Source organism: Neolamprologus brichardi, chromosome 7, assembly GCF_056152115.1.
Source record: "Neolamprologus brichardi isolate AB-2024 chromosome 7, ASM5615211v1, whole genome shotgun sequence".
Classification (NCBI taxonomy): domain Eukaryota; kingdom Metazoa; phylum Chordata; class Actinopteri; order Cichliformes; family Cichlidae; genus Neolamprologus; species Neolamprologus brichardi.
In genome coordinates, this window is record NC_142110.1 from 33,363,950 (window position 1) to 33,379,343 (window position 15,394).

At 39.5% G+C, this 15,394-nt stretch overlaps 2 protein-coding genes across 2 annotated transcripts; one reads left to right on the top strand and one right to left on the bottom strand.

Moving 5' to 3' along the window:
* Positions 1–373: 373 nt before the first annotated feature.
* Positions 374–10,219, bottom strand: alad (aminolevulinate dehydratase). Its single transcript, XM_006803485.3, has 12 exons — positions 10,020–10,219; positions 8,811–8,936; positions 8,651–8,701; positions 7,669–7,765; positions 7,177–7,312; positions 7,004–7,087; positions 6,725–6,813; positions 2,902–2,957; positions 2,717–2,804; positions 2,539–2,625; positions 2,287–2,416; positions 374–848 (listed from the first exon to the last, which is right to left on the bottom strand). The coding sequence occupies exons 2-12, from the start codon at positions 8,927–8,929 to the stop codon at positions 790–792; spliced, it is 996 nt and encodes a 331-aa protein (XP_006803548.2). The 5' UTR covers positions 8,930–8,936; positions 10,020–10,219; the 3' UTR covers positions 374–789.
* A 116-nt stretch (positions 10,220–10,335) lies between these two features.
* On the top strand, positions 10,336–14,285 carry tmem203 (transmembrane protein 203). The gene is made up of 2 exons (XM_006803486.3): positions 10,336–10,456; positions 12,198–14,285. The coding sequence occupies exon 2, from the start codon at positions 12,372–12,374 to the stop codon at positions 12,783–12,785; it is 414 nt and encodes a 137-aa protein (XP_006803549.1). The 5' UTR covers positions 10,336–10,456; positions 12,198–12,371; the 3' UTR covers positions 12,786–14,285.
* Positions 14,286–15,394: the final 1,109 nt, after the last annotated feature.

Genomic DNA, 15,394 nt, shown 5'->3' on the forward strand with positions numbered 1-15,394 from the left:
TTACAGGGTTTTTTTTTCTGCCCAGCTGTGATCACCTCTACCCACACAGGTAATCTGATTGCACTACTACTCTCATAACTAGGTACGGTGCTTGGAATCAATTATTGTAATCAAATTACTCAGGTAATCAGTGTACTTGGGTAAAACTGTAATAGAGTACTAAGGTAATAAGATTACTAGATAATCAGAGTACTTGGTAATCAGAGTACTTAGGCAATCAGAGTAATACAGTAATCAGAATACTCATATAATCAGATTACCTAGGTAATCAGAGTACTTATGTAATGAGAGTAGTGGTGCAATCAGATTACTTGTGTAATCATAGCAGGAAAAAACAAAAACATGACTAAAAATAATAATACACAGTTACAGATCCGAGTGAATGACTTTATTTTCTCTGGAAATACTTCACATATATCAGACATTTTAGGATGATTCATACAGATATACGGTTAGTAGAGAAAACTGACTTTATTTAACACTGATCCTACACACCCAGAAGTCACAATGAAAAAATCTGCTTTTACACTCTCAGTGTTTGGCTCCATATCAGCCCCTGATAAGCTCAGACAGGTATGTATGATACTGAACTCGCTTTAAAAATAATCAGTGGATACATGTGCAGTTTGCCATTTGAGTTGCTATCATGAAACTGACCATAAACATTAGAAAAAGGCCCAAAAAGGATCACAATTTGTGGATTTTATTCATTTTTCCCCCTTAAAGGGGTTTTTAGCGAGCATGCCCTGTCAGTTGGTCCACCTCTGTTCTGGTCCAGATCATCTCTCTTCACTCCTTCAGCCAGGTGAGCAGCTGAGGTGTGTAGTAGGTGATGATGATGTCAGCGCCTACATCAAATAGCAAGGAGAAGCTATTAATATTAGCCAAATCCAGAGCAGAACTAACACTTAATTAAAGCTACATAGAAACTGGATGTAATTTTTCCCCTCACTTGGGCCCAGACCAGAAGACCAGATTGTTACTGACCCACAAGAAAGCAGATTTAATTACTGCTAGCCTAATCTATGAGAATAGTATATTATTAGATGTATATTTTCTAATATAAAAATATATATTAATTCAATTCAATTTTATTTATATAGCACCAAATCACAACAGTCGCCTCAAGGCGCTTTATATTGGTAACTGGGGATTAGATCACACTGCATCAGACCCTGCAGCTCCTCCTGCAGGTGGTGGGCCAACCTCACACTTTCAGGCTGAGCACAGACAGGCCCAAGCTACAACGTGGGGTGTCTTCAAGCATCCACCCCGGGTTGGGTAGAAGAGATAGAGGTAGTGGCTGGGAATCTATTCTTAGAGTGCATGTACCAATGAAAGGACCCAAATAAGCAGCAGGTAATGGATGAAGAAAAGTAAATAAAGCTTTAAAATACATGTAGCAGTGTAACTTCTGTGCCTCCCTTTAGACTCACCCCTGCATGCTGCAGGTACTGCTGCTAGAGAGAGACAGGATAAGTGCTGTCAGTCTTTATCAGTTTACAAGAAATTCAAAGACTGCGTCAAGCTAAATGTGTTATCTGTATTCTGCTGTCACTTTAGCTTCCTCTTAATTCAGCTGACTGCTGTGGACTCATCCTGGTCCCTTTCACCACAGACTGCATCAACGTGAAAAGTAAGCAGCTAGCTAAATGAAAGAAAAATGATTCAGAGCAGCTTGTGATCATATTTTACAAGATGGTGAATGTTAAACGTTCCTGAGATTCCTACAAACTGTGCAGAGATCACCAGCTTCTTATTTTTGCTCTGGGGTAAAAACCAGCCGTCATTTAAGGGTATTCACAAATTTAATGACTCTAAAAGTAAAAAATACTGGCAGTGGCCTTCTAGTAGATACTCCTATGGTATCAATCTGAAAGTCTTATGTCACACACTTCACAAACTTTGGTGTTCACATTGCTCAAAACCCCATATACCTTTTACAGTTGATGGGTAAAAAGTAAAGAGACCAAAAGTTATCAAAAGATAGTTAAACTATCGTTAAATCCCTTGAAATAAAGCTGAAAGTCTGTACTTCAGGCACATCTGGATGGGCTGATTTAAAATCCACTGTGGTGGAGTACAAAGGAAAAAATAAACAGGTAAACTAGTGTCACTGCCAAAACACTTACTAGCCTAACTGTATCAACTGTTGTCTGAAAAAATAAAACATAAACAGAGGTTAAAAATAGCACCTGTAACATCAGACTGGGGCTTTAAAAGCACAGTGTTCTGCACATTAAGAGGTTTTCTTTGAGGTAATTAAACACTGTCAGAGGGTCTCACCTGCCCTGCGGAACGCTGTCATGGCCTCCATCACAGCCGCTTTCAAGTCAAACGCTCCAGCCTGTGCGCCATGCCATATCATAGCAAACTCCCCAGACACATTGTACACTGCCAAGGGGTGAGTGGGGAACTGAGCGGAGGAAACCAAAGAACATTCAATATTTTAAAGTGTTGCTAATTAACTGAAGGAAGTATGCTTTATTTGAATTCTCCCACCCTCACTGGACTGGTACATGAAATATAGCTGCTCACCTTGTCTTTGACTTCCCTCATGATGTCCAGATATGGCAGACCCGGCTTCACCATCAGCATGTCCGCACCTTCTCTCACATCTCGCTCCTGCAGCACAGACCAACAGCTCAGGATCCCCAACAAGTGTTTGAGCGTAAATTTTTTTTTTGCCAAACAGACGTGTCCACAAATCATTTACCACAGCTCTGATGGCGAGCCCTCGCGCGCCAGGAGGCAGCTGATAGCAGCGTCTGTCCCCGAATGCAGGCTTCGACTGTGCGGCATCCCTGTATATGAACACAACAAGGGGTGGGGTTAGGCCTCTTCTCACTTCAAAGTGCCCCTTGACTGATCTGTTAACAATGGAGTTTGGAGTTCACTTACCTGAAGGGACCATAATAGCAAGAAGCAAACTTTGCACTGTAGCTCAGCACTGAAACCTGAAAAAAAAGAAGAAGAAAAAAAAATTCAAGAAGATTTTATTTTATTACAGTTTTTGTCAAGAACCTTTTTTCCCCCCTGATGACATAAAAACTGTTGCACGGGGACAAAAACTGATGAAGAGTATTGACAATTTTGTAGATGAATAACAACAGGATGAAAACGATCTGGAGAGATGAGAGCCAATCACAACTAATTAAGATGTGTAGGAAGGCGGGACAAGTTTGGAAGTGATCCAATCAGAAGTAATCTCATTGTGCAGAAAGGTCAGACGCGCACAATGTGATCAGCTCCTGACAAACAGGGTGGGAGTTCCCATGCTCCCCGTTCCTCATGGAAACATGACAAAATGTCAATGCTTGGGAGGAAGAGAAGAGTAGAAGTATGGACACATTTTGATTTGGTGTCAAGGAAAATAAGGCTACGTTCACACTGCAGGTCTTAATGCTCAATTCCGATTTTTTGATCAAATCCGATTTTTTTGTCTGCTCGTTCAAACTACAAATAAAATGTGACAGCAAACGCGCTCTAGTGCAGTGGTTCCCAAACTTTTTTCACTGGGCCCCCCTTTGTTTTACAGAAAAATGTTCGCCCCCACCCCCCCTCGCACGCGCACGAGCGCACACACACGCACCAACACATCCTCCGACCACACACACCCATATTTTGCTCAATTGCGGTTTATTTCACACCTCAAACATTTAGTAAACAATTAAGCAAATACAAGTAATCTGCAGGTAGTAAGAAAATAAACTACTAACTCTTTTACGCTACGTCCACACCTACATGGGTATTTTTGAAAACGCAGCTGTTTCGTCCACATGTAAACGGCGTTTCAAATCACCGAAAACTGAGATTTTTTAAAACTAATTTTTTGCGTTTACGTGTGGACGAGGAATACAGAGTTCGTCATGCAATGTTAAAGCTATGTGCCTTTTTCACGTCAGCTGTGCGCCACGTTATTGCTTACATGAGATGAATTGCAGAATGGCAGATATTCAGATAAACAGTATTTTGTCTCTATCTTCAGGTTTTACACGCTTACATATAAACACGCAGTTACTGTCCCTCCATTTAGAAAGGCAGAGGCGTCACGGTGTAATTATTTTACATGTAGTTGTTTTTTTCTGTGTAATAATATTCAACATTGCTATCAATACATTTGTCAAAAAAATTATCCTCTGTGCAAAATGGGTTTAAAAACATAAACAGCTGGGATACTGTTTGTCTGTGATTTAGACAGGGGGAACAAATCGTGGCAGGATCAGCCTGATGTTATTTGTATCCCGCTGTAACTTTACTGTATAAAGAGCTTACATCTCCAAAATGTCAGGAGTAGTTAGTCATTACAACAAGTGTTTGTGAACTAAAAATCAAGAATGTGGGATCCTGTTTGTCCGTGATTTGGAGAGCCCAGCGGTGTTCCCGATGCAGGGAAAACCAATTCTGCAGGGAGACCTACCTTGGCACGTGTGCAGGTGAAGCCAAAGGGAAGATATGCTTCACCATATTTTCTAGTCTTTGGCTCAGAATGAAGTTGGTTTGGAAACATATTCAGCTATGCTTCATATCCTGCTTTCTCCTGCCCCGTGCTAGCAGTGTCCAAGCGTTGTTTGTTTGTTTTTTTTTCCTTTTCATGCAGCGTCACCCCCCCGCAATGGCTCTGCACCCCCCCTAGGGGGTGGGCCCCACACTTTGGGAAGGTCTGCTCTAGTGTGAACGCTCAAAGTGGCCCGCATGCGCAAAAGAAGACGTCACACACAACGTGCTCTGTTTAGACCCAGAGCAAACAGTATTGTTTGACTAATGGCCCTTAATATAAAGACTTCGGACTTCACGTTTCCCAATTTTTGCTTTAAGTTATTTTGTTATTTACATAACAATGCAGATAACCTAATAATTATCCTTACTGCTGTTTTAGGGGAGCAGTGCTTCAAAGGATAGTTGCAGATTTCTGTCAGAATCTGCAGATTATACAGTACAAATAAAATGTTCACGTTGTCTTCCCAACAGTTTCACTAACATCTACACTGGATGGCCGGGAAGCATTCGCGATGTCTTCTCGGGCGCTGATAATTGGCGTCTGTCTTGTGTCAGTGACGTAAAAGACGGATTTAATGCGACATGACCATTCAAACAGCAGACGCTTTCTAAAACATCAGATATGTATCGGATTCAGTAACACATACGAAAGTGACCCAGATCGGATTTGAAAATATTGGATTTGTGCTGTTCACACTGTCATACCATGATTGGATATGGGCCACATAGGGTGAAAATTTTTTTTGAAATTTGATACGCTTTCGCTTGCAGTGTGAACTTAGCCTAAGACTCTTGGTAAACCATGTGGCGCAACTCTCTCTGGTAAACAAACTTTAACATTAGTCAAAGGAGCTTTCAAAGAAAAGCGTCTGGACTTCTTTAAGTTGCTTGAAGACGTTTCAACTCTCATCCGAGAAGCTTCTTCAGTTATAAGGTCAAATGGCGGAGAGTCCCAGAGTTCCTTCTTTTCTTGTATTGTGAGGTTGGACGGAGGGAGAAACCTCTATATCAGAGAAACCAAACAGCCACTTCACAAGCGCATGGCACAACACAGAAGAGCCACCTCCACAGGACAAGATTCAGCTGTCCATCTGCATCTTAAGGATAAAGGTCACTCTTTCGAGGATGCCAATGTTCACATTTTGGACAGAGAGGACAGATGGTTTGAAAGAGGAGTGAAAGAAGCCATCTATGTCCACTGTGAGCGACCATCTTTGAACACAGGTGGTGGTTTACGACACCAACTCTCTGCCATCTATAATCCAGTTTTGAGTTCCCTTCCCAGACGCCTTAACGCCCACTCACATCCTGGGCCATCTGACCTCAGGAAATCGCATGATAAGGATGATAAGGTTTCACAATGAGCTCACCCGAAACCCTGGCTGATTGGGACCCACACCCACTTTCACACCTTGGCTCATGTGATTAGAGGACCATCAGGGGGTCCTTTTGTCCCTCTTTGGGGGGATACTCCTACTGGGTTTAAATCTGGGACTCTCCACCATTTGACCTTAGAACGGAAGAAGCTTCTTGGATGAGAGTTGAAACGTCTTCAAGCAACTTAAAGAAGTCCAGACGCTTTTCTTTGAAAGCTCCTTTGACAGCTCCTTTGACTACGATGACCTGGATGACTGAGAACCTTCACAGACAAACTTTAACAGTCAATTCTTGGATGTAGTCTACTATAAATCATATGATATTTAGTCAACTAAAACTAAAAGAATTTAGATGCCTAAATAATGACTAAAAGGCGCTGACTAAATCTGAATCACAATTTGCTGCCAAAATTAACACCATATAAAAATAACAATGACATAATCCAATTACCAGTCACTGTCTGTGTATCATGAGTGTAACACCCACTCCTGCAGCTGATAAGAATGACTAAAAATAACTATTTGTTATGCAGAAGAGCATCTCTGCACAATAGCAGCAGAAGACCATACTGAGGCTACAGTTGAACTAGGGTTCATCAAAATTGGACAAAAGAAGAAGAATGTTGCCTGGTCTGATGAGTCTTGATTTATTCCTGGAGAATAAATCTGTTCTGAAATTCTCTGGAGGGAACATCATTCTCAGTTTTTAGCATTTTCCACATTCTTTCCCAATAGTAAAAGGTAGGATCACAGGCGAATGGTTATACTTTGATGAGCCACACTATGAGACTAGGTCGCACGTTTCTGAGTTGCATTTAAATATTAATAAAAAGTCCCAGTACATTTACCTTATTTCCCAAACCATTGGAAATCAGTGCTTGTTTTATGGCTCTAACTCTTCCATCCATCATATCAGAGGGAGCGATGATGTGACAACCTGCAGAGCAACATACAACGGACAACGCGATGATTAGTGCACCAAATGTAGTCTAGTGTAGTGTGGCTTTAACTTTGCCTTACATTAATTTTTAAAAAAAAAAGAGGAAAGGAGAGGATGAGGAGGCTTCCTCCAGTTTGTCACACTAATAAAACAAGCACAATCATGAAAAAACAAAGTAAAGAATTACCAGCACGAGCGTACGCCAGCGCTACTTCAGCCAAACGCAGACAGCTGGCATCATTGTTTAGTGTGCCATCATCATTCAGGATGCCTGCAAAGAAAAATAACAAATAAATAAATAATATGACAACACAAATATATGAACTTTGTTAGGCTGCTTTACGAGGACAAGCCACTGACCACAGTGTCCGTGTGACGTGTAGGGACACAGACAGACATCACACGCCACCAGCAGCTCCGGGAACAAAGATCGGATTTTCTTGACTGCCAGTACCGCCGGTGTATCGTCGGTGTCAGCGCCTGAACCCCTCTCATCCTGAAGGAGGAAGCATGAGAGATCAGCGAGTCCAAGTGTGAGGGAACGGAGACGTGTCAGTACAAATCCTCGGGCAGTAACCAGCTATAGCAGGATGTCAGGCTTTCCAGAAAGCTTCTGGCTTCAGGAATTTGCTCCCATTCAGGCACAAAATATCAGTGAAGTGAATCCAGTCTAATCATTTCCAACAGAAACTGAATGAATACACAATAATAGCCTCGTACTGGAGCTTTAAATCTAATTTAAAAGACTGAGCACACTAGAACACAGCACAAGACGGGTCATGTCTCTGTTCACTGATGAACTTTTAACAAATGACTTAAAAAGTCTACCTGGAGGTTTTTAGCTCTTCATACCTTAGCTATTTTAGCCGGGACACCAAAAATCAGCACACACTTCAAGCCGTTATCCACAAGTGGACGCAACATTCCCTCCAGCTTGTTCACTCCATATCTGCAGGTACAAATATAATGACAAAAGCTTTTTGTTAGTGAGGTTTCTGCAGGAGGCCAATTCACATCCTGAAAAAAAGTACAACATATAGAAGAAAAATGACTATGATTCATGTTTAGCTAAAGCTCTTTCTGAGACAGGAGGTTTCTAATTTTAGAGATGTTGCACAAATACAAGAAAGCAGTCCTACATAGATGCTTAATACGCACACTGAAGGAAATATTGTGGTCAAAAATGACTCCAAGACTACACAGTGTTACTCAAGGCCAAGGTCATGCCATCTGACGTATCTGGTTTGACATGATGTTTCTGATTTTTTTTTTTTAAAGGGCCCAGTACAAAAACCTCAGTTTTATCTGAATTTAGAAGCAGGAAATTAGAGATCATCCAAGACTTTATGTCATCAACACATCATTCCTGCAGTTTAACTAACTGGTGTTTGTCATCTGGTGTGTCATTTGGGTTCCATGAAACCCAAATGACACACCAATTACACATTATACATAGTACATATGCAAACATTAATATTTACATGGTAAACAGATATTTTAATACATTTTCCATTTCTATGTCTTGTTACCAAGACACTCCAAAAAATGTAAGTAGAGGTTTTCATTTTGGGAGGTACAGGTCTAACGATTCTCGTCTTATCTCGGTCCAGGTCCAGTGTTTGGCTCTGGCTCCGCCCTTCCTGACTATTTTTATCTGGAGACTACACACTCAGTGGTTTCACAACTGCAGGGTGACACCATACCCCATGTGATTTTTGTTAAAATGAAAACTTCTATAATGTAATTATTCTTTTTTCAATAGGTTTTTAAGCTGTTCTGAAAGTGGGTGCTGCAGCTGTGAAGACTTGATGCTATTGATGGCTGTGGACCTTACCTGGCCTGTCCTGGCAGGCTGCCGATGGGCTCTACTGCATCTGCACCATCTCTGTAGCAAAGAAGAAGAAGAAGAAGAAGGCCACATAACAAGAGTGAGAAGATTTGAATATATTGACCTAAACTTCTTCTGGTCAACCCCAAGTCATTTTAAGACTTACGTAACAAAGATTGGGTAGATAAGATTGTCAGGTCTTAAATCGGCAATGCAGGTCTGCCAGTATCTTAGGGTTGGGTGGAAGTAGCCACTGTGGAGGATTGATTCTGCAGGCGTCTGCATCTTTACACTGAAACAGGGAAACCATCAATGACAAAGATCCAAAGTATTCCCTCTCTGTCACACATTTGCCCATCAGCTCGGTGACCGTTAACACTGATCAAGCATGCATGGAGCTGCTTCTTCAAACAGCAGCTCGGCTCAATCCAACTGCAGAGTCAACAAGCCACAGCTGCCTCCAAAATGTTATCTTAATAGACTGAACCAGCTTTTCACCACAAGATCTTAGGGTTATGTTACGGTCTTGTAACTGTGCCATGTGGACTTGGCCTGGCAGGACTACCTACAAGAAATGAGCCAATAATCCCTTTTTCATTACTCTTAACCGTTTTATTACATTTATTGTTATATATTCACAAAATACATGTGTTCCTTTTGAATGTTTAATTCTTCTTAGTATATTTCTAACTCAACCTCCTAGGCAGTAGGTCTGGAAATGGGGTCTAAAATTAAAAATTACATTTTCCAAAATTATTGTCTTATAATAACAGTACTAGGAAGAAACTTTTTTTTGTTTCTTCAGATCATCTACTGATAAATTGTACCACAAAACATAAAATTATCATGTTTGCTCAATCAAAAATGTAAGTAGAGGTTTTCATTTTGGGAGGTACAGGTCTTTTTTAAAAAATAAGAAAAAAAAGAAAAAAAAAAGAATAAAAACTGATATTGATATATGAAGCTAAAATTCACAGCAAGCATTATTTATGTGCAAACTTTGGACCACAAATTTTTAGAAAAATCTAGGATGTAAAAGTGTAATGATTTCAGAAAGAAAAACTCCACAGTAGGAAGCGCATAGTGGCATCTTAACACAGTTACTAAATATTTTCTAACCTTGTTTATGATCAAAGTGAGAACCGCAAAGGCCAAAAAACGCACTTTAAATGAGACGTCATTCTTCTCTGAACTTTAATTCAAGCTTTTCATTGAGCAGGTATTCTCTTCTTCACGTTTAGTTAGAAAATATAGTTTTTACTGACTGGGTAACTACAGAAATCATCGCTAACCGTAGCTAATGTCATAAATATGTTATAGTTGTTTTAAAAGACATGAAAAAAGAGCAGACGTTAAAATACACCAATAAACTCACCTCTCAAGACAACAGCTTCTCACTTCTCCGTACTGAAGTCAACTGACATTGTGTCCTTCTTCGGTGGTGTCGATTTTAGTTTTATGCTATCGCCACCTATCGACTGCAGTTCTGCTTGTAATAAAGTTGTCTATTATAATTATACTTTTCATTTTTTAGAAAAAAATAATACAAATAATTATTATTCGTGTATCTGTAACAGTTTGATAATCTTTGGACAATTTTGAAGAATATATGAATAAACGCAAAAAAAACAAAACAAATTAGCTTTTAAGGGCCACCGTACCAGCCTGGGGGTGGGGGTAGTGTTCTCGCGATATCTCTCAGCAGCAACAAAATAGCAGAAGGTACAATGCTAACAGCTTGTTAGCCTCGGTGGTTTCTAAAATTTCAGACATCTAGTGTGATGAAGAAGAAGACTCGCATCTGTTTCTAAGGTAAATAAAAGGGTTATACTGAAACACGTCTTGTGTATTTAAACAAGCGCACTGTTAGTAATTAGAAGCTCAGTATCATTTCTAGCTGACTGGCTATTAGCTTAAATTGACGCTATCTTCGTGATTGCCGCTGGATTCTCTGTATTAAACGCTATTTTTTGCAGTTACTCTCGCATCAGACGTGTTTACCTCACTCGGAGCGGTAGGGCTGAGATTAATAAGAATAGTTATGGAGCTGTCAAGGTCTGGAAATCAGGAGGGAGTGGACGTCAGTGACGTTTAATCAACAGCCCTGATCTATAAAATATGGGGTTTTTTGAAGGCCCTGAGCATTCAAAAAAGACTACGAGTAAAAAATAAAGTGTAATAAAAATCATGTACACTTTTAAAAAATATATATTTAAAACGCATTGTAAAATCAATAAATGACAATAAAACAATGCATACACAAAAAATAGTTAAAAAAAGAAAATCATATGTTATTAACGCTACTATTGCTGAATAATCATAATTACACTTTTTTAAAAAATATGAGGGTGTGTGCGTGGAGGATAAATAAGTAAAAGTTCCAAAATAATATAAATCTGCTTGTTCAACTGTGCTGGGTGATCCTGTTATCAGTTTTGATGAGTGAAGCACAGTATGTTTTGAAATACACGAAAGGGTTTATTTCTGATAAATTCATTCAGGGATATATTGAAATGAAGCTACATGGAAATACAAAATATGTATACAGAGAGAGAAGTATTTTGGAAGAGTCAGTATTTGGTGTGACCACCTTTATTCTTCAACACACTCTGAACTCTCTTAAGCATGTTTCTTTAAGTGCAACTACAGTACTGTGCAAAAATCTCGAGCCACCCCTCCTTTCTTTACATTTTAAAATGCACCAGTTAATTGAAAAATGTGCAAACACAAATGGAAATACGGTGTGTGTATATTAGGCAGCAAGTAATATATCCATCAAATGAAGGGCCAAATGTGTCAGGCCTTTGGTAAAAAAAAAAAAAATGAAGATTTCCTCTTAAGGGAATTACTTATAGATACTGTTCATCTGCTGTAGATCGCATTTTAGGCCTGTGACTGCTTCACTTGTCCAGATTTCTTTCGACTTTTAAAAAAAAAAAAAAAAAAAATTTTTAAAGGACACACTGCACAGGATGCCAAGATTTGCCAGGTTTTTGGATAATTTGGGAATCAACTCGTGGGTGCCAAAATACAATTTTGAACTTGTCAAATTTTGCGTTGTTGTCGGGTCTTGTTTTGTTTTTGTTTGGTTTTTTTTGAAAGATGAAAGTTAAAATTCTTATTTTAACTTATGTGTAGGCTCACCGGTTCATCCTTAGTTAGGATTAGGTGAGGTTAGGTCAGTGTATGAGTGGCTTATCATTAAAACAAAAAGCATTCTTCTGAAAATGGCCAGGTACAAGGTTTGAAAATGGAAAAAGCAACCAATATACAAATGAAAACTTTGAAAGACCTGGAGTGGTGTTGCTCTTGACCACTAGAAGAAAATTACATTCTTAAAACAAAATATAAAGGAATGAGGGGTGGCTCCAGACTTTTGCACAGTACTATATGTCTGTAACAAATTAAAAACTGCCAACACTGTGGCTAAGAGTTGAGATTGTGTAGTTTAGTCTGTAAAATGTAAATAAATGTTTAAAAATAAGGTGGTAAACTAATTTAATGACAAAGCTATGATCATTATTAGCTTTTTCACTTTTATTGTCGTTCCCAGGGTGGATCTGAAGATGTAGCCTACAGTGTGCCACCTCTCCACCACCTAACCACTCCTGCCCTGGGATAATCAGCCCTCTGCCACCCTCACCCTGGAGTACTTTGACCTGCATCCAGGGCTGCCCTGTGTGTGACTTGGCCGTCCTCAGTCACTCTGTCCCCAACGTCCTTCGCCATGCTGTTCTCCCTTAGAGAGCTGGTCCAGTGGCTGGGCTTCGCTACCTTTGAACTCTTCCTCCACCTGCTGGCTCTGATGGTCTTCAGCATGTTGGTCGCCCTGCAAGTCGACGAGTTCACTGGGCTAAGCTGGTGGCTGGTGTTCGTCCCACTGTTTGCTGCAGATGGCCTCAGCACATACTTCACTGCCATCGTGTCCATCCGGCTTTACCAGGATAACGAGAAGCGGCTGGCGGTGCTGCGGCTCCTCTGGGTACTAACGGTGCTCAGCCTGAAGCTGGTGTGTGAAGTTCTGCTGTGCCAGAAGCTAGCCCAGCAGGAGCAAGCCAAAGACCTGTGGTTCGGCCTCATCGTCTCGCCGCTTTTCATCCTCCTGCAGCTGCTCATGATACGAGCATGCCGTGTCAACTGAGAAGGAGCTGAAGTGTTTCATCTAACTGACAACATAGAAGCAGAAAGCAGCTTTGGGTACATCCACACTAATAGGTTTACATTTTAAAATGTTCGCACTACTCCAGCATTTAAAGACCCCTAAAATATGCGAGACTGCCCTCGTATATTTTATCCATTCCTGCGTACAAAACATTAAATATAACTAACATGTGTTGAATAGCCTATTAAAATAGATACATTATAATGAGACAAAAAAAGACGAAATCCACAAAAGCAGCACAGTTAATAAAAAAGTGAAATAAAATCTAAAAGCCCAGTGAATAAAATGTAATACAATTAGCATAGAAATGAGAGGGGAAAGAAATACAGGAAATAAATACGGAGTACACGGGATAAAGACTTAAGGATGATATTGTTGGGGCAAAGTCCTCTGCTGCCTGTATGTCAAGATTTTGTGTTGTAGTCTGGACGGGCAGAAACCGAAACTTCTGAAAGTGCTGATGCAGACACTAACATTTCTCATAGGGCCACAAAAAGGAAGTGAGAACACTGTAGCTCGACTTGGAAACCATTTATGATTGCATTCTTTATGTTTGTGAAAAGTATGACTTAATTTTTAGCCGTTGCCAAGGCTTCCTCAGATGTTTCACTTTATCACAAATCCCACAAGTTACTTTCAACATCAGTTCTACCCACAGGAAAAAAAACATATAAAAGATGAATGTAGCTTCTGGGTCTTAAAAAACCAAACAAAGTGAAGCTAGTGCTAAAGTGCCTTAAATCTGCCACCAGGGGGCAATTCCTTTTGGTTTCAAAATGACTTCTAATTATATAAAAGCCTGTGGGAACACATCACTTATCTCCCTTGCCCTGTGACGCATGCATTTATTTGTTAAATTGGTTATTACAGGTCTTAATAAATAAAACATAAAGGTAATTTTCTAATCTTTGGTCTTTATTGGGTCAGAAATGTGTTAACCAGTGAGCTTGTGGCATTCCTGTTTCTCAGTCAGATCCAAACTTCTTAAAACGCAAGTATTGTGACAGACCTCAAAGCATAATAACAGAACTTCACTAACTAACAGGTGAAGTCACAGTGGCTACATCTATCTTTTATAGACAGTTTATGCTTCCACTTTATTGTGAGTCCAAGTAAACAAGCCTGTCTTTACGCTCTGTCACTGCTGTTCTTCCCCCATAGTATTTTGCATAAGATTTGTTTCATCTTTACACTGGCTCAAGCACACACATTAGTTCTTAGTCTTCACCATTAAGAAAAATCCCTATTTCCATTAAAAATAAATAATAATAATAATAATAAAAATCTTATCATCTCATTATTCTCCCGTTGTTGTCCAGACTGCACAAGTGAAACATGTTGGTCTGGACATGGACATTTTCTGGTTTAAAATACAAACATGTTAGTGTGGGTGTAGCCTTCATCTGCCATTAGAGATTTTAAAGCATAACCATTTTTCATTTTTATTTTTGTTTTCTTTGGTTCATTGCCCCCCCCCCCCCCCCCCCCCAAAAAAAAAAAAAATAAATTAAAAATTAAAATGAGCGTTCACATTTCAGGAAAAGCGCAGTTAATTTCTAATTGCTTTAACATGCATAATAAACAGAAAAATTTCTCACCTGCTTGAGTTATTATTTTTTTAAAAAATCTAAAGAAGAAGCACACTTGCAGGATATATTTTGGTGTGCAGGTTTTGTGATACATTTGAAAGAGCTTGTATTTGGACCATAGTGGCACATCTGCACTGATCAGTCATTGGTAGAAAATTTACACCAGAGGTATCGCTCTAATGCACTGTGCACTCAATGTTAAAGCAGCAAAGCCCCAGGCAACCTTTTTGAGCAACTTTCATGATGTTGCTGCAGCTTTATTGATTGCTGTTTCCCTCCTTGGACGGAGAAACTGCTTGCCAGCAAAAATGTGTTTAGGATTTTAATCTGACTGTGTCATGTGTGTTCATCAAACTCTATCACAGAGAAGTGGTTTGGACTTGATAAAAAGCTGGATGTGAAAACTGTCGGGACTCAGAGGGGATTGTTTTACACATCATCCCTAAAAAAACAAACAAACTGCTGTTTACTTTGACAACATGTAATGTGTTTAGTCTATTTTGAGTCCTTTGCTGTCTGTGTAGCGCATGTATTTAAGGCCTCACTTTAGGGTAAATCCTGATGTGAAATTCTGTGTATATGTTGATTTGTTTTTCTTTTTTAAAAAAAAATAAATTAAAATGTTATTTATGTTCTTTTTTTTCTGTGCCACCTTTTTATTGTCATCTGTATATACATGTAAATAAAATAACATTTAATGGTTGTCCGTTAAATGTTTTGAGTCTGTGTTCTCTCTGTCCACAATGGGGCGCTAGTTCGTGGGGTAAAGGACTAAACGTTTATGTCACCGCATAATTAAGTCAAACGCAGCCATTTTTTCTGCATATAGAAATCAAACAAGTATGACTTTTGTTTTTTCTTAAGCAGTTTTAATAATTGGGATTTCATCTACCTAACCATGGCACTGTTAACACTGACCTACATCCTAGGATATGTTTATACATCATCCATTTTCTTCTCATTCAGGGCCTCAGGGTGCCTATCCCAGCTGTGACAGGG

Excerpts from the sequence above, each read along its gene's own strand:
- tmem203 (XM_006803486.3), top strand. The coding sequence starts at position 12,372 with ATGCTGTTCTCCCTTAGAGAGCTGGTCCAGTGGCTGGGCTTCGCTACC.
- alad (XM_006803485.3), bottom strand. The coding sequence starts at position 8,929 with ATGCAGACGCCTGCAGAATCAATCCTCCACAGTGGCTACTTCCACCCA. Across the intron at positions 7,313-7,668 it reads TCCCGGCTAAAATAGCTAAG|GATGAGAGGGGTTCAGGCGC; the intron begins GTATGAAGAGCT and ends TTCCTCCTTCAG. Across the intron at positions 2,805-2,901 it reads TGCTATTATGGTCCCTTCAG|GGATGCCGCACAGTCGAAGC; the intron begins GTAAGTGAACTC and ends GTTCATATACAG.